Source organism: Pagrus pagrus, assembly GCF_965226575.1.
Source record: "Pagrus pagrus genome assembly, chromosome: 20".
Classification (NCBI taxonomy): Eukaryota; Metazoa; Chordata; class Actinopteri; order Spariformes; family Sparidae; genus Pagrus; species Pagrus pagrus.
This window is the reverse complement of record NC_140207.1, coordinates 26,648,164-26,668,088: the sequence shown is the minus strand read 5'-3', so window position 1 is coordinate 26,668,088 and position 19,925 is coordinate 26,648,164. Positions and strand designations below refer to the sequence as shown.

At 42.0% G+C, this 19,925-nt stretch overlaps 1 protein-coding gene across 3 annotated transcripts in view; it reads right to left on the bottom strand.

The window, feature by feature from the left end:
• The window catches only part of rsu1 (Ras suppressor protein 1), a 168,128-nt gene that overhangs the window by 78,608 nt on the left and 69,595 nt on the right, over positions 1-19,925 (bottom strand). For all 3 annotated transcript variants that reach the window (XM_084340835.1, XM_084340834.1, XM_084340836.1), the window contains exon 4: positions 12,613-12,733. In XM_084340835.1, coding sequence (XP_084196961.1) covers positions 12,613-12,733 — 121 coding nt within the window. The remainder of the gene's footprint in view (positions 1-12,612; positions 12,734-19,925) is intronic.

Sequence of the window (19,925 nt, the reverse complement as noted above, 5' to 3'; positions counted from 1 at the left end):
CGTCTGGCTTCGCGCACGGCGACGCTGTTGGTTCGCAGGGAGAATGTGCAGTATTGCAGCCATGGTTTCTCACACACGCGGACTTTGGCAACGCAGAGTAGCAGGTGAAGCCTCTCTGGATGAGGTTCAGCTGAGTTTAATACATCTGTTCCCTTGATATCTGTGAAATGCCACAGGGTTGTTTTTTTTTTATGTGTAGTAGCCTACTATAAACTCATATATGCAGATGTTGCGGAAAACTTAAACGTGTAATTCAATAAAAAGGTTTTTTTTATTATCTACCATTTTCTTATTTTTTTTCTTGCGCCAGTGGTCCGCAGCTATGAGCGCATTTCAACACTGAGCATTGTTTTATTATTTCGCAAAGTGGAGGATATAAATTTCCCTGACGCGCTTGATCACTGAGCATTTGGTCGCTAAGAAGGCTGTTAAGAGTGGGTCAGCTCGATCTTACATTTCCTTCTTAGTGAAAGATCTTCTTAAGCTAAGAGCGACTCTGGGAAACACATCCTTCTTTCACAGCGTTCTTAAGAGCGCTCCTAAGAAGATCTTAGCACTTAAGAGCTTCTTAACGAATCTGGGAAACGCGGCCAATATCTTATAATATCTGTTTCTGAAAACATTTTAGGAGAGAGAATGAAGAGGATCAGGGTTTATATTTAATCAGCACTGCCTTGGTTTACAGTCTGCTCTGAGTTTTGTCAGCCTCTGTTTTTACAGCAGATAAACAATATGGCGGTCTCTTCCAGTTCACAATCTTTCTCTATTGCAGCTAAACAGAATGCTAAACACTACAGGTGAGAAATCGGCAGGGTAGTAACAGAATCTTGGTTTATTATTGATCAGCACTGCCTAGTTTAGACAGTTTGATCAGAGTTTACAGGGAGGCCCCTCACTTGATCCGAGAGAGAGTGAGCTCAGACTACAATCTGTGAATGCACGCTTACGAAATGCAAACAAAACAACAGCCAGACTAGGGGTGGGGCGACGCGTCGATGTCATCGATTACGTCGACGCAAAAAATACGTCGACGCAAAAACTGTACGTCGATGCGTCGTCCGTCCAAAACAAAAAATGGCAGCGAGTAGCAGCAGCAGCAACGCCAGTGAGTCAGCTGACGCTGAACTCAGCAAAAAAAGACGAATTTCGAAGGTATGGGACTATTTTACATTAAAAGGGAGCGACTCCGTTGTCTGTCGGCTTTGTAAAATAGAAATGGCCTATCACAAAAGCACGACGGCTATGCACCAGCACCTCAAAAGGCGGCATCCAGGAGCAGCTTGTGCAGATGAAAAAACACCGTAAGTTTTCAACTTTTTTTTCTTTTCTTGTTTGTTTTGTTGTACATATTATATTACGCAATGAGTCGTCACATTTTAATACCGTATTATAACATTAAACATCACAACGTACCCTGTCATTCATCCAAACACCCCCACATACACATGCAAGCACACACCCACTCACTAACTCACTCACTCACTCACACACTCTCCTCAAACTCAAAACTGATATAAGCTTCTCTCTGTTTTGTTGGTTTTTATTTCTGATTTTTGTTTGTTTTGTTTTTGGTTGGTTTTTTGTCTGCCTGCTTTGTTTTGCACTTTATTAGCCCTGAACTACATTGATTGTTGTTTTGTAATTGCTTTTTTGCAATTTTCATTTTGTAATTGGTCACTGTCATGCCATGACAGCTCAACTACACACATAGGATTTGATTACTTGCTGATTTAACGATGGTAATAGACAGTGTGATTAGGATATATTAAAATCATCTTATTACTATTATTATTATTTGTATTATTTATATATGATTAATATTTTTTTAAATTATTTTTATTAATCTGTGCGCTGTGTGTGTGATTTATGTTTTCAGGAATAAGCAGAAAAGTGTGGAGGACTACTTTCAGAAGAAAAAAACAACCCCCTGCACCCCTCAGGAGGCTGCTGTACTGACTGAGAGCGTCCTATCTATGATTGTGAAGGACATGAGGCCACTTGCTATGGTTGAGGGCGAGGGATTCAAAGAAATGCTGACCACTTTTCAATCAGGTTACACTCTGCCCTCTAGGCGCCATTTTACAAGTCTGATGGAGAGAAAGTATGAAACTTCAGTGGAGAAACTAAGGAACGAACTAAAAAAGGCCACATCCAAAATCTCCCTTACCACTGATGCTTGGACTAGTCTGGTCACAGAGGCCTATTTAGGAGTAACTTGTCATTTCATTGATGACAATTGGAATCTTGTCTCCTTCAATTTAACAACACTGCCAATTGAAGAGCGACACACTGCAGAAAACATTGCCTCCTGGGTGGAGAAGGTGGCAGAAAAATTCAACATTTCCTTGCATAACGTCCTCTCCATTGTGCATGATAATGCAAGTAACATAGTCGCAGCTCTCCGCATCCTCGAAGAGAAGTTTGGAGTGGTATCTTATCGGTGTGCTGGGCATACACTGCAGCTGGTTGTAAACCATGCAATGAAGGACCCCATGATTGAAAAGGCACCATCAGCTGCACGGGGCCTCGTGAAGCACATCAGGAAAAGTGAGCCAGCTAGCACCAAACTTAAGCAGAAACAAAAACAAATGGGCACAGCTGAGCACAAACTAATCCAAGATGTAGCTGTCAGATGGAATAGTTCATACTATATGGTTGAACGTCTGTTAGAACAGCGATGGCCAGTGGTTGCAACGCTGTCAGATCCAGAAGTCACACACCGTGGGAAACATTACCTTGATCTGAAAAATGATCAGTGGATTCTTTTGGATGAACTGAAGGAGGTGCTCAAGCCTTATGAGCAAGCTACTGTTTTTCTTAGTGGACAATCTTATGTCACAGCTTCTGCTCTCCCCCCCCTGCTGAAAGGTCTCCTGAAATCCACCCAAAACAGATCCTTTGATTCTGCTGCCGTGAACCTGTTCCAGAGCCATGCAGAAGGGGAAATCTTCTCAAGGTGGCAGCCGGAGGTATCTGCATTTCAAGAGGATGGGAAAAACGTGTCACTCATTGCTGCTGCCCTTGATCCACTTTTCCGAAAACTGAAATTCCTCTCTCCAGAGGATGCTCTGAAACTGCAAGTAAGAGTACAGAGTGTTGCACTTGATCTCAAAAGGGAGCAGAGAGCACAGCTACAACAGGCAGCTGTGGGGCAGGAAGCCTCAGCAAGTCCCCCACCAAAGAAGAGGTCTGTGTTGGACACTTTGTTGGGCCCAGATTCTGAGGAGGAAGACAGCAACGAAGTCATGGACCAGGATGAGGATGGGGACGATGAAACCGTGAGGAAAGAAGTACAGTTGTACTTTGGGGAAACACCTATCGCAAGGGACAATGACCCCCTTAAATGGTGGAAGGATAACGCACACTGGCTGCTTTAGCCAAATCGTATTTGGCTGTACCTGCCACATCAACGCCATCTGAAAGGCTTTTTTCAGTTGCTGGAAACATTGTCACCAAAAAAAGGGCGAGCCTGACTGCTGAGCATGTTGAAATGCTAACATTCCTCCACTCCAATGCATGACTACATCATGTCTTGAATTAAAGACACACACACTCACTCACTTAGTATTCTTAAGGGAAAAGTGGTAGAGTGTATGTTAAGAGCACTTTTTTGCGGAAAGCAAAGTAAATGTTATATTTTGTTGGTTCAAGAAGGACACCACTGCTGCTGCTGTTTATATTTTATTTATTTATTGTTGATAACATTTTGATTCAGATTGTGTTTGTTTGCACAACAGTTTTATTTATTGAAAGACAGTATTTTATTTATTTTATTTTTTGTCAAATGCTACCTCTGGCATCAGATTGCACTACTCTGTTCATTACTTGAATTTTATTTTGGAATTTGTTAATAAAGAGCAATAAAAATGTATTGAATGAAGAAATTTGTGTTTTTTCATTGACATGTCAATTAGCATATGTAAATTGCTATATATGTCAAATTATGGGGAAATAATCGCTAATCGAATCGAATCGAAATCGAATCGAATTGAAAAATTAATCGTTAGATTAATCGATGCATCGAAAAAATATTTGCTAGATTAATCGATTACAAAAATAATCGTTTTGCCCAGCCCTAAGCCAGACAGAAGCCAGATGGCACGGTTTGGGGGATTTTCACCGGCAAAAAAGTGTAGGGCTCTGGGTGCAGGTAAAATGGAGAAAGTATAACATTGTTCATAAACGGAGTACGGAATTATATGCACTGTAGTCACCAGGGGCCTCATGTATCAATGTTGCGTACGCACAAAAACGTGGTGTACGTCATTTTCCACGCCAACGGTCAGATGTATCAAAAGTGAAATGACCGTGGAAATGTGCGGTGCCCCACGCCAGCTTCATGGCTGGCGTACGCACGTTTCTACAGCTATTGTTCCTTTGGCAACACTTTGAGGTGATGCTGGGAAACTGTTAATTATTTGAAAACAATTAGTCCTCAGAGTAATGTGCACATCAGAGACAGTAATGGACAATTAACACACACGTTGTTTGCAATCATATGGATCATAAATCATAAATCATAAAAGCATGCGCAAAGTGATGAAAAAATGCCATTAACAATGGCAGCCTTGGCCTTGTTAGAAGACATCGCAAATGGTAATATCAGACGTGAGAGGGTGTTTAGAGAACGGGAAGATCTATTGGCAAATGACGACAACTGGCTCATGAGTCGTTTTAGGTTGCCGAGGCCAGTGTTACTGGAGCTGTGCGCAGAGCTGCGGCCGGCCCTAGAACGACACACAGCCAGGAGCCAGGGGTTGTCCGTGCCCACACAGGTGCTGACCACTCTGGGGTTTCTGGCAACAGGAGCCTTCCAGAGGGAACTGGCCGACCGGTCAGGAGTGTGCCAGTCCACTCTGAGCCGAGCCATGCCAGCTGTGTGGGACGGGATCATAAGAATGTCATCCAGGTACATCAAATTCCCATACAATGCTGTTGAACAGGCCAACATTAAAGCGCAATTTGCAGCAAGAGCCGGTTTCCCTAATGTAATCGGAGCTATTGGCTGCACACATGTTGCTATAAAAGTGCCATCACAGGATGAATTTGTTTTTGTCAACAGGAAACATTTTCATTCAATTAATGTTCAAATAATATGTGATGCGCAAATGCAGCTCACCAACATCGTGGCAAGGTGGCCTGGTTCAACGCATGACTCGTTCATTCTTACCAATAGCATGGTTGGTAACAGGCTGGAGGCTGGCACGGTGCGCGATGGGTGGTTCCTCGGTGAGTAAATAATGTATCCGTTTAATTGCGCCCCGAATGTAAACCAGCACAATGCCCATTTGGGCACGTGCATTCAAATATGTGCATTTGTTTTTCCCTGGTGAAAATAGAGCGGCAGAGCAATCTAAGAAGCCCTTTATTGTCTCCTTGTGTTCAGTATAACACGTGCGTAAAGTTGGAAATGTCACACTGCAGTAGCCACGGCGCACTTCTGCAGTCATTAATATAAGTGTGATCAGTCTTGTCAATCCTTGTAATGAAGTTGTTTTGTCCTTCTGTTTGTTTCCCACTAACAGAAGCATTTATACATATTATTTCCTTTGAAAAAAGTAATAGTTCAATCAAGTGGTGCATGAACAAAGGAAACTAAATCTATTTCACATGTTGTATTGGGCCGAAATCCTCCGCTTCACCTCCACCTTCACGTCGGACCATTTTTTATTGTTAATTTCAGTGAGTGTGCGCTGCTCCGACCCCACAGCGTTCACTGCCTCACACACACGCTCCCACTCACATTTCTTTTTTTTTTTGGTGTTTATCCCTGGCGAGAGGCAACCAAACAATACAGATCTTCGTGTTTCAACTTTATTTAATAGCGTTTCGAGCTCAGACTCGGTGAAGTTGCGCTTCTTCCCTTTACTCATGGTGTAAATCTGATGGTGCAGAGAGGGGAATCCTCGGTGCAGGCCCTATTTAACTTAATTTGCATATTTAAATGAGGGCGTGGACAGGGAGGAGTTTAGTACTTTTACATGTGCGCTCAATTCCACGTTGATTGGGATGTACAAAGGAAAAGTGCTTGGATCGATGCGTACGCACACTTTGATACATCTGATTTTTTTTGTACGTACGACAGTTTCTGGATTCTAGCGTACGCCATGTTTCAGTAGGAAATCCACGCAAGTCTTAGCACATGAGGCCCCTGGTAACTGTAAATGTGTGTATACTTGCTGACATGTTGTGTCCGTCCTGAGATCCTGACTTTGTTTTGCTTTGTTTTTGTTTCTGCTGTGTGTGTCTGTGTTGGAACAGAATGATTGTGCAGTCAGAGGAGGACAGGCAAACAGACATGTAACAAATTGTCAAATGTTCAGTGGTGAAAACATACTTATTTCTAGAGGCTAATTTTAACCGTATTACAAGCTGCCGCATGACATTTTGTGTGTATGTCGGATCGGTGAGAGGGCAGACAGACAGAGCAAAGCTTTTCCTCACATCATGGAGGTGTCTGAATTTACCGTCTTCAAAGAGACACTGGTGGGAAGTGTGAAACCTTATCCTCATTTGCTACATTTATTATGTTTCAGCTCTCTTAATGACAGCCACTTTTCACTCTGTGCCTCTTGCCTTTTGATGCGGTCGGACAACACATAATGAAAATCAGTTTGTTTCAAGCATTTCCAGCAATTTACACATTGTTGACTTTGATCTTTTCATTGGATTTGTTGACAGTCAGAGAAATACAGAAAGAAATGCCAGCTTTAGCCTTTAAACCAACATTCAGATCCCGACACACACAAGACAGTCAGAGGAAAAAAAATGGCAAACTCTCCGAGCCATGTTGATTATTTCATTAAATTAGATCACACTTACCCTGTTTTCACATAAACAGGGTAAAAATCATGTTAGCTTTTTTCAAAATTTTACAGCCATTTTAAGTACTGGTGTATCGTTTAATATTGTGGTCCATATTTTTATATTAATAATATAAATATAATATAATAAAATGTATAATTTGTGTAGAATATGGTCTCAGACAATCTTGAGGGTGAACATGCTGGATGTGGAGGTCCTGGGCTGGTGTGGTTACACGTGGTCTGCGGTTGTAAGGCCGGTTGGATGTACTTCCAAATTGTCTGAAACGCCTTTGGAGACGGCTTATGGTAGAGAAATGAACATTCAATTCATGGGCAACAGCTCTGGTGGACATTCCTGCCGTCAGCAAGCCAATTGCATGGTCCCTCAAAACTTGCGACATCTGCGGCATTGTGCTGTGTTATAAAACTGAACATTTTAGAGTGGCCTTTTATTGTGGCCAGTCTAAGGCACACCTGTGCAATAATCATGCTGTCTAATCAGCATCTTGATATGCCACACCTGTGAGGTGGGATGGATTATCTCGGCAAAGGAGAAGTGCTCACTAACACAGATTTAGACAGATTTTTGAACAATATTTGAGGGAAATGGTCTTTCGTGTATATAGAAAATGTTTTAGATCTTTGAGTTCAGCTCATGAAAAGTGTTGCGTTTATATTTTTGTTCAGTGTATATCATAGGGAGGACTATTCTATTTCAATTATATAATTTGTCTTTGTCAAATGAGATCAAGTACTGATACTTTGAAACACAGAGACGCATGTCTGACAAATAAAATACACACACACACACACACACACACACACACACAGCCAACAGAAAAATAAACAGCCGATGAAAAGTGAATGCACAGCCTGAATAGCAGTTTGAGGCTTACACTATCCAGATGATGTTTGTCTGTAGATCAATACAATCATCATACACATCAATGCTCCCCCTCTAATCCTTCTGTCACTGACACCCTGCCTGTGTGAGTCTGCACTCAGAAACACACACATAAAGCATTTCTAATTAACGGGTGAGGACTGACCCTCCCTCAGCAATTTGTTACACATATGCATACACACACTGTTTTTGTATTACACAAAAATAATGAACGACAGCTCTCTGAGTATAACTTATATTAAAATTGCTGGTGATCACTGTAAAGGCAAATGAAGAGTGTTTCCACTGGAGTCTGATTAAGCCTGCAGTTACACAATCTTTCAAGCAACAACTGTCTGACCCACTGATTTGGTTTCTGTCTTGTCTTACAGCCTTATGAACCAAATCAAGCAAAAAGGCTCAAAGGTTCAAAATATCTGCTGTACCCAAATCTGAGTCTAAGAGCTTGAGGGGGCAATTTGGGTTTCACTGTGGAGACTACATGGATTGAATAAGGAATCGAGTGACTTAGGTACAGCGTGAAGTGTGTATGTGGCTGTGTGTGTGTGTGTTTATGTAGGAAAAGAGGGAAATCAGACAGTATGCAAGCCTGGCCTAGGGGCAGCAGTAAATAAACAACAGGCAACTGAACTGTATACTGTACGGCTCCAGGACAGATCTACAGAAAATGAGAAAGGGAAAGTGCGAGCGTGTTCATGTGTGTTTGTGTGTATTAATGCACTGGGATTACATTATAGCTGCTGGAATGAATATTGAAGTCAAATATAAAGAGAGTAGTAAAATAAGTAGTACTAATGGAACGCTGAAATTATTGTGCGAATGTGTAATTTTTGGGGTTTTTTTTTTACAAATATGTACGCTGACGAGAGCGAATCCCACCTTTCTCACTTTAGGCCCCATGTCCATATAGCATTTTCTGGCAGAAAAAAAGGTTTAGCAGGGCACTGAGGAAGCACTATGTGGTGAGAGAAAAAAACGCTGACCGTGGATTAGGGGGTTTCACCAACTAGACAACCACTAGTTGGTGCTGTAGGCAGAAGTCAACTAGTCATGCACAAAATGGCAACTACTGCAGCAGAGTCAGTGTTAAATGTAACTTTATATATTGTGCCAAACATAGATATAAGGTGCCAAAATATGTGGTGCAAGGCTATGTTTTTTTTGTTTAATGTTTTTACATCCATTGTCATGGCAACCTAGCCGTTTTCTTTGATGACAACTGGTTATTTGTTCTTCTTTTGTATAGATTAACCAAATTGCTGTTCATTTTCTTGTTTTGTTTATAAAGTGTGATTCTATATAGTGTGACATGTCTCAGCGGAATACTTGAATGTTCTGCCTTACAAATTAGAATTTTCATTTTCACTCAGGGGAGGTTCGTCATATGGGCAATACGGGCATGCATGGGTGCCTGGCATGAGCGCCTGCAAAAAAAAAGTAATTTTTTTTGAAGGTGAGATTCGCTCAGGGTGTCATGCAAGTTAGGACCATCACGGTTTTCACTAGAACTCCTCTCTCTGCCTCTTTCTTATATAATAATTAGTCGATTAGTTGTCTATGACTACCAAAAGGCTGGCAACAAAAAAGTCGTCAAACCCCTAGCATGGACATTAGCTAGGTAGTTAACTTAAGGCTAATTCAAGCTGCACGGTGCTGGGCTGTGAGCACAGGTCCCACTAGAGGACATCGGGCCTTCATGCCCCCCTCATGCAGTCTGTTTCTCACAGTTTGGTCAGAAACATGCACACCAGTAGCCTGCTGGAAGTCATTTTGTAGGGCTCTGACAGTGCTCCTTCTCTTCCTTCTCGCACAAAGGAGCACTCAGGGTGTCTACAGACATAAAGAAGTTAAATTTAAGACTTTTTAAGGCCTTTTTAATGCCACTTTAAAGGGAATTTAAGACCAAACCTGCGATGGAAATACACAGCAAAAAAAAAAAAAGAAAAAAAAAAAAGCTTAAACTTCCGTAAAAAAAGCTGTAGCTAAAATGGAATGGACTAGACTAGAGACTAGAGTCTCTGGTAACAAAGAGAGGAGTATAATTCAAGAAGAGCAGCCAGCCAGTCAGGAGGGACTGCAGCAGCCGAGTATCAATCCAGGTTATTTGCACCACCACTAAGCACAGGAGAAGCTGAAAAATGCGATTGCTCCCAGCTAGCTATAGCTTGACCTGTATACTGCCTCAATCCCCTCTGATTGGAAGTGCATACCACCTTCAGACTGGAGATTTTCCCACAGTAATGTGACCAACAATATTCAAGACCCATCAAATCTGAATTTAAGACAATTTCATCCTTTTTAAGGCCTTTTATTAGAGAAACTTTATTTAAAAGACATTTTAAGACTTTTTAAGACTTTTTAAGGGACCCACCAACCCGGCTTACTTCCGGTTTATCCCCCGACTAACTTGAATGGGGATCAAATCAAATTTAATCGGGTGGCTCTTTTAGACTTCCCAAATGTTATTGGACCAAATGACTCAAATTATGATGGTGAAGCGAGTCATTTCAAGGGGGTTGCAACGCTCAAAAAAATGTATCCACTGTTTTACAGACTCTTCACAATGTTCATGCTGATGGGAAAAAGTATTTTTGGGCTGCAGTGCATCATGTGACGATGTAATTACACGGTTTGGCCACTAGGAAAACTTGTTTCAGAGCCTGGTGCTCTTCCTGGGGGCTTGGATGGTTACCCCACTGAGAAGTTGGGGCTGTGCAGCGTGTCCCCTGCAGCTCTTCATGTAACAGCTTCTCCTTTTTCTATTACTCCCATAAGCCCTATTCGCACGGGATTAGTATTACCTGGGGACCTCTAGTAATTTGTAATAATTGCGGAGGTCGTCTGTGATCTTAATCCCGTGCGAATCTGCCATGTCCATAATTTGTAAAGTAAAAATTCCACCGCAAATTACCTGCCATATTTCGCCAAACACAGAGGTCATGTGATAATATTAGTCCTGTGCAAATCGGCATCTCTGTGATTTGGGGTCGTTTTTTATTTTTTTCCCGGTCGAGGATTATGGAGGCTGCGTTGGCAATTATAAATGAAAGTTTTGACAGCATTCATGGACGTCGGAACTATTTTTTGAGAGGGGGGGGCGGGATTTTTGTTGGGAGGGGCGGGGGAACACGCACACTTATCAATGATTAAGGATTTGATTTGAAGTTATTTTATAATAGCATGCAGTTACAAGAGAACTAGAATGGATGAACACGGCATCTTTATTGTTAAGAAACTTTGATAACTAAATCAAGCCATTTAAGGAACATAACAGCATTATTTGTACCCTTGAATGAAAAAAAGAAAAGTCTGCGCTCCTGACTCAGGGCTTTCATGCATTTCCAAAAGTGGACCTTCTTCAAACAAGTCAGTTGACCTACGGATGAAGATTTTAAGCAGGGTCGAGACATCGTTTTCATCCATAAGGTCACTGTGAACGTTCATAACGGTCAAATGTGTAAGTCTCTGCTGCGTCATGGTGCGCAGCCAGGTTTTCAGCCTGCCCAAGGCTGAGAAAGAGCGCTCGGATGCCGCGACAGATATGGGCAGGGTCAGACACAGCTTAATGAGCTTCTCCACCTCTGACAGCATGGAGCGGGTTTGGGGCTGCAAGGTATGCAGGATGGACACATCCTGGATGGTGCTAACTTCTTGTCCCCTACACACATCCCTCAGTATGTCCAGCTCAAGGCTTAGCCACTCTCGTGGAAAGGGGGTCAGTTCCGGGGAACCCACATCTACTCGTCTCCCCTGAGCCGCCTCAAGAACTGCCTGCTCTCGCCCTGCAGCTACGCGGAGTCCCTCCTGATCAAAATGCTGCTCCACCTCGGAGCGCACCAGGTCCAGATGCAGCCTGACTCCTATGCCAGATGCCTAGGCTACTGTATGTAGTCAGGCAGGCTGCACATCAAAAGCATAGATCTATGCATTAATTATATGAAAGAGATAAATGTAAGTCAGACAAATTGAGTTTAAATTCAGGTTCTTTATTTTTTTAAAGCGTAATGCAGTGGGTAGGGTGGCTGATGGGGTGCGGGGGGGCAGATGGGAAGCACCCCTAGTTCCGACTATGATTACACGATCTTTCAACAGGCTCACCAGTTATTATTATAATAAAAATATCCATATTTAACTGTTGTGCTGCTCCAACGAGGGCTCTGGTGCGATCGTTATGCATAGGTTACGCAGAGCCTTGACATCATATCCAGGGAATAATGTCAGTAAATTCCAGTTAAAACACAGACTTCGCTTATCCCGTGCGAATGCGCCGCACGAAACACAGACGTGGTGGGGTAATTTCTAAATCACATGAGGTCCCCAGGTAATACTAGTCCCGTACGAATAGGGCTTATAGACTGTATTAAAACTGTTCCCTGACATATTTCAAACTGATCCAAAGTGAACAAATGCTTAAAATGACCATTGTGATGGCACATTTTTGAGGAACAATAACAACAGCAAAACTGCCTGAACACATTGTATTTCCTGTCTTGTTCTTCATTTCTGGCTTCCTGGTCTTTGCAGACTCAAGCTGGGCACACATGCTCTCTCTCACATGATTTCATGTAGACGCAGACGTTAACAGGTTGGAGATTAAAGTGGTGCAACAACTTGCTGAGGTAACACGTTGCAGTGATAAAAGAACAAAGTAGAAGGTTAAACAAGTCTGGATGAGTAGGGAGATGCGGTCAACCCCGTTTTTTCCATTCTTCACTGTGAACTCGAGGTGAGATTTTAGGTTTCTGTCCAAAGTAGTATGCTAGGTAACGTTAGCCTCAAGGGCAAGAACATTTACATACTAATAATAGGCTAAATTTGAGCATCAAAGTTTTCAATAATAATTTGAATATTATCATGAATATGCATGTTTTTGAGGAACATTGACAGCACTATAGGACATACCCAAGGTTGAGGTGTTTCAGCTTCTGTAGACTGCTGAGCTGAATAGGCAGCTCCTCAATCTGGTTGTTGAACATGTTTAGGACCTCCACATTCTTCAGCTCAGAGATGTTAGCAGGTACCGCTAGAAAACACACACAGAGGAGAGCATATCAAACACACACACACACACACACACACACACACACACACACACACACACACACACACACAGGCACTTCTCCAAGATGTTTCTCTACGACTAATACATCACATCACAGAGCGGTTAGCACTCATCAGTAGCATCAGTAACTAGCTCATCATCATAAGCTGTGGGCTGTTAACTAACCTCATATAATTACTAAACTCCATTAGCTGTTGTGTTGGTCATAACTCTACATGTTGACATTCAGACAGCACACATATTAAAGTGTCTCTCTTCACTTTCATTTATAGTTTTATTACTCCATGGTGTGCAGCCACAGAGGCGGACACAGATCAATAGGCTGATAACAAAGAGCAGGGCGTTTATCGGATTATCAGGCTGATCAATGGAAGACGAGAGATGGAAGCAGTGGAAGGAGGAGTAAACCAACCAGGCCCTGACCTGAATGCTGCCAGGACGATGAGTGTTTGAGAGGTGACTTCTGCGCATACTGATACTATATCAGATGAGCAGTGTTTGTGTGTGTGTGTGTGTGTGTGTGTGTGTGTGTGTGTGTGTGTGTGTGTGTAGCATTACAACTGTGATTTTTTTTAACCTCCTACATGTTAAGATGTGAAATAAATACATTACATACTGTATGAATTTGTAGATGTAGGAGGCGAATCAGACCAGGACTGCCACAAAAACCAGCATGAAACAAAGTTTCAAGAACAGTCTTTTTCTTTGCGTCACCCTCAGTATTGGAGGTAACGCAGAACAAAAGTAACGTGTTACAGTAACAATTACTTGTAATACAGTAATGGACTAATATTACATGTTTCTAATAGGATTTGTGGTAATATTATTACAGTTACTAAGTCTGGTGACACGTTACCCTATTTAAGCTAATTTCAAAGAGGCTTATAGCAATATAATTGTTTTAACTTTTGTCAATAGGAACATGCTATATACATGGTTAGATCAATTAGATTCTCCACAACAGTTGCTCAGTTAATTTAACGGAAACCATAAGAACTGAAGAAAAATGTATTCTGTCCTTCTGCAGTTATTTTGGTGAAAGTAATGCAAAAGAAGGTGAAGTGTATGGGCTGTCGTCCTCCAAAGGTGTCAGCGTGTAGTATGTTGATAAAATAATTCTGCGGAGGCAAGGCTGGGTGAAAGATAGAGCAATCTTTATTGAACCAGAGTGTAGCCACTCCCTGGTATTCTCAAATCTCGGCAAAGTGAGGCCCAAAATGCTTTGCGTGCCTCTAGGCAAATATAGTATAGTGACTGTTTAGGCTAGAAAAATGTACTAAACTACGTTGTTTCGAGTAAACTCTGGATGTCGCCACTTCAGGACACTTGTATTGCAGAGGACGAGCAGTATGGAGGAATATTACAAAGTTTTTGTTTAGTTTTATGGACCTTTTCGTCTCGGGCACAACTGACGCCCGTTATATGGATTATTGCTGCCGGAGGGTACCCTCGCGGGTCTCCAGCTGCACTTTGAGGAATAAGAAACTACACTGAACTTCTCATCAGCATGAGGGTGAGTCGATAATGACTGAATTTCATTCTAGAGTGAACTATTCCTTTAGGTGTGCCCAGTTTGTCTCTGAACACGTCACTGTATCGGTGCAGAACGTCCTCTGTTGTGTGTGCATACTTGATCTCATGCCAATTTAGCTTAATTTTTCGAAGCCAGTCACAGCCCAAAAGACTAGGCCCACTACCTTTGGTTATTACAAGTCTGCCTTCAGCCCTCTGTCTTCCTGCTGAAATGCTCACATGTAACACCCCCAAATGAGGTATGGCCTGACCTGTGTATGTCCTTAGTTTGAGAGTCGAAGGCCTAGTAGGAGGTGGCTTGTGTCCCCATGTCCTCCTGTAGGTCTGCTCACTGATGACCGATGCTGTAGCCCCAGAATCAACCTCAAACTGAATGTCCTTTCATTCAACAGCCACTGTTGCATAGTTAGGCATAGGCGGTCCCTCATCTGTGTCCAATGCAAACATGTTGAATGCACACGCTGCCCCTCCTTCGTCTTCCTTGACGTGATGCGTGGGCGCTTGAGCCTTCGGGGCTTTTCATTTATCAGTCTTAGTCTTATTTTTAGCATTTCTGCACTTTTTCGCTAAGTGTCCCCTTTTATTGCAGGCATGACAGACAGTTTCTTTAAATTTGCAGTCATCTGCATAGTGTGCCGCTCCACACCTAAAGTATTCCACTTTCTTTGATGGTTTTACAGCCTCTCTGTTCATGTGGTGCACAGTCACTGACTGTGATCCTGCCTGACTCTTTTGAATGTCTTTTGCATTATTTGCAGCCATCGCCATCCCGAACGAAATTTCCAGAGCTTTCTTGAAAGTCAGTGGTGGAGTTTCCCCTAGCAAGTGGCGCTGTATGGCGTCATTATTAATACCGCATACTAATCTGTCACGGAGCATGTCATCTTAGACATCCTTAAAATCACAATGTTCTGACAGTTGCCTCAATTCTGAAACAAAATTAGCTACAGACTGACGTGACTTCCTAAAATGGCTGTGAAATTTGAAACGTTGGACTATTACTGACGGTTTTGGATTGTGGTGATTCCCGACCAGCTTGACCAGTTCAATATATTCAATTTCCCCCAGTTTCTTCGGTGTGGCTAAGTTCCTTATCAGCTTATAAGTCTTTGCTCCACACACACTCAGGAGAATAGAGCACTTTTTAGCCTCCTCTGCAATTCCATTAGCAGCGAAAAAGTGTCCCAACCTTTCCTCATACTCCGTCCAGTCCTCATCCCCTTCCCCAAATTCACAGATAGTCCCAAACGTAGCCATTTGAATGCGAGGCTCTCCTCCTTGTCCTTGCCCTTGCCGCTCCCGTTCAGCCACTGGCGCTCTGCTTCTCTCTTCTACGCGCTTCTCTTCACCGCTTCCACTCCTGAAGATAGCCGTCTATTGTTGGCTAGCTAATGCTAAAAACAAAAACGCCATGGAAAAACACTTCCGGTTCACCTCGTCGCCAAAAATATGTGGTAACTTGGACAATAACCAGGACCACAAAGGATGGTGTGCCGAGTGGTAGCCTTTATTCAGAATAATACTGTAACATTACAGAGCTCAGGAACAGCACGTTCATCTAACAGGAGACGCTGATTTGTACACCTCTTAGAAGGAGGAAGTGCAAAACTATATATCTCTATGTAAGAGCTCCAACTAGTGGTATGAATGCAATATGCATTACAAAAGAAACATATTACTTTCAAATGATGATAAGTAGTAACGTTTAATGCATTACATTTTAGAAGTACACAGTCGAGCGATGCTTTTTCGAGAATTTTCAAAAATGTCAGAACATCTCAATGTTAAAGAAAGTGAGGAAAATTCCTGGATCCCTCCCTTTACCTGGATCCACACCAAAAGTTAATGGGGTCTATTCTGGGCTGATACCCATCCTCCATCCAAGTTTCTTGGAAATCAGCTCAGTGTTTCAGACAGGGGTGAAAACATAACCTTGCAGAGGTAATGAGCAATTACATACCCATCACTAAATTCAATAGTGTTTTAAAATTTCAGTGGGGCAGAGTAAAAGCTAGCCAGTCAATTACCACAAATATTTTTTTTTTAAATTGCGTTTGTAACTTTCGAAGTAACAAACAACAAACTGTGTTTAATCACTATATTGTTTGGCAATTAATCTGTGGATTTGTCAAAGATAGGCATGGACGGGGAGGTGAAACTCGTACATGGACCATGGCGCTGTGTGTGCGCATGTGTGTGTGTTAGGAATAGGTTTCAGTGTTTCAACAGATTACAGAGGCCCATGGATCCTGGCCGCGCCCGGGTCGTGGATCGTGGATGCGCCTACTGCCATGGCCCTGCCTGACACCCACCACTACTGTCGCTGATATTAGTCACATCTCTGTTACATACGTTTCACTACTATTATTGTAATGCATTACTACATACTATCCTTACCGTTAATCACTACTACTGTTATCACTAGTAATCACATTTCCATGTGCATTTCATTATTATTGCTGTAATACATCTTTATGTACTTTCATTCCTGTCAACCATCTATTATAATTGTATACATTGTGATCTCGTTGATCTGCTCTGTACATGCGACATCTATTGCACGCCTGTCCATCCTGGGAGAGGGATCCCTCCTCTGTGGCTCTTCCTGAGGTTTCTTCCGCATTTTTTTTCCCTGTTAAAAGGGCTTTTTTTGGGGGGGCAAGTTTTTCCTCACTCGAATCGAGGGTCGAAGGACAGAGGGTGTCGTCTCTGTACAGATTGTAAAGCCCTCTGAGGCAAACTGTGATTTGTGAATTTGGGCTATACAAATAAAATTTGATTTGATTTGATTTGAGAAGGACATGTGTGTCAGCCAGTGTAGCCAAAGTGCAATGGGTCACATTTAACAAAGATCTTCATTTCATATAAGCCTGTTGCAGGTTGGTTGAGGACATCCAAACCAGTGTTGATGCAGAGAAACAGGGACACAGCAGCTTTGCAGGCCAGGTGATGGTGCCAGCGGTTATAGTACAGCCAACAGATAGATGGTTTGTGTTGTGTGTGAGAGTCAGTAAATAGTTGCTGGTTTTAAAGGTCCCACTGGTTCATGGCGGATGTCAGAAATCAATTTCATTTAGCTGGCCTCTCTTTCTGTGGACCACTGAAGAGATCAATTAATGGACCACCACAACCCTCTACCCAGGTGGACAGACAAAGTATACATAAAGGTCCTCTGTACAATGTATGATATTGATTTCCATATGGCCTCCTAAGCAATGTTGTGTGTCAGTGTGACCTGGGAAGCTGCTGGATTATCAGTTTGTACGTTGCTCTGTTTGAAAAGAAAACCTCTGCAGCTGTACATGAATAGGGTTGGGTACTGTTCACATTTGAACTGATAACAGTCCTGATACCGGTACCTGGAATTCGATACTGGTACCCTATGGTATCTTTTTTCGGTACTTCACTCTCTCTATATTAACAAAATAAAAAAAATATCAGTTCTAACCAGTTCTAACCAGTGTGTGTGACACACACACACACACACACACACACACACACACACACACACACCTGGATGTATTTTGTTGTATTTTGGCTGTATGTTGCATTTTGGACATATGTCCTGTTTTCTAGTGACTGAATAATTAATTATTACCTACTACAATAACCCATGGTTTTACCAATAACAATAACCTCCTGGAATGTAAGAGGAATCTCCTCCCCTGCAAAAAGAACAAAAGTATTAAATCATCTACATAATTTAAAATCTGATATCTGCTTTTACAGGAAACTCACCTCACAGAGGCAGAGTCTCGGAAACTTACGGCCAGGTGGGTTAGTCAGACATACCGCTCCACATATAACTCCAAAAAACGAGGCACCTCAATTTTATTCAGTAAAAACATCTCTTTCTCTCATACTTCAACATTGACTGACCTGGAAGGTCGTTATATTATTATCACTGGAAAAATAGGAAAAGACACTCTGACTCTAACAAACATATATGGTCCCAACACAGACTCCTCCTCTTTTTTTCACTCTCTATTTTCAGCATTATCTAACTCTCCTGACTCATATATCATCTTAGGCGGTGATTTCAATACAGTATTAAACCCACTCGTGGATCGCTCCTCATCAACTTCTACTAATAGACCCAACCACCCATCATCTCTGCTTAAACAGTATATGTCAGATTATGGACTGATGGATATCTGGAGACACAATAATCCCAATAATAATGAATACTCATATTACTCTCCGTACCATAAAACATACTCCCGTATAGACTACTTTTTAGTTAATAACTCCATCACACTAGGGCTGTACGATTAATCGTTAAAAAATCGCGATCTCGATTCACACATACACGCGATGTCATTTCTACACACGGCGATTCTGAAGCATTTTATATGTCGAGCTGCATCATAAACAAATGCTCCTATTTTCCTCCTGGATTTTTTCAAGCACCCCCAAACGCAGCACCGCCGCTGCCTCCTCCCTCAACCTATGGTAAAGCGTCTTTACAACACGTGATTCAGTGGAGGAAGCCCGGCTGCAGTTGAGTGTTTGGAAAGAGTGAGGGAGAGTTAAAGCGGAGGAAAGTCTGCGGTAAGGAGGGTTGAATCGATGGCGACGAAAACCCAAGTGGTAGTGGCGAGAGTCACCCACCCACCCGAACCAACCTCGTTCCCAAAAAAGGTTTGCATTCGGTGGTGTGGAAGTATTTTGGATTTAAGCCAGAGGATGACAAACAGTGTGAGGTGCACTGTAAAGTGTGTTTTGCCGTCGTTGCAGCACCGCACGGCAACACCACAAATCTCTACAATCACCTTAAACATCACCACAAAGTACAGCATGATGAAGCCGTACAAGGCAAAAAACAAACACAGATGTCAATATCCGGAACCTTGTACAATACAACGCCATACCCACCAAACTCCAGTAGACATAAGGAGATCACAGCAGCTATTGCATATCACCTAGCCAAAGATATGGCCCCAATAAACACTGTACAACATGAGGGATTTCGGAAGATGATAAACACTCTCGACCAACAGTACTCGATGCCCTCCCACAACTACTTTTCAAACGTTGCGCTCCCTGACATGTACAATAAGCAGCGGGCAGTGGTCGAGGCAGAATGCGGGAAATTGATAATTTTTCGCTAAGTCTGATTTATGGTCCAGTCGGATCATGGAGCCGTATTTGAGCCTGACGGTTCATTTTATAGCGCCTGATTTTAACTCCTTTATAAAGTCACAACAACAAAAACAATAATGAACTGTATTGTATTTGTATCACCACAACAAAAATTATGGTAATAATAATAATAATAATAATAATAATAATTTTAAAAAGGCTAATAAGTTGATGAGGTATTAAGTCCATTTTTTAAAAATATTTCCTTGTAGAGAATACAATGAAAGATTCAAGAGTTGAGCGTTCAATTCTGAAGTGCTATGTTCAGGGCCATATGCTCTAAGTTCTAAGGAAATCAGACTGTTTGATGTGCATATGATGATAAGGGGAAGTTATTATCAGCCGCATGTCTCAATTTTTTTTTTAAACTTTTGTAAAAATCATTTCTCTTCCAATGATAGAACTACTACTATGCCTCTGCCAAAGCAATGTTTTGGTTTTTTTTTGTTAAAGTTCATCAGTGCAAGAAACATTTTGT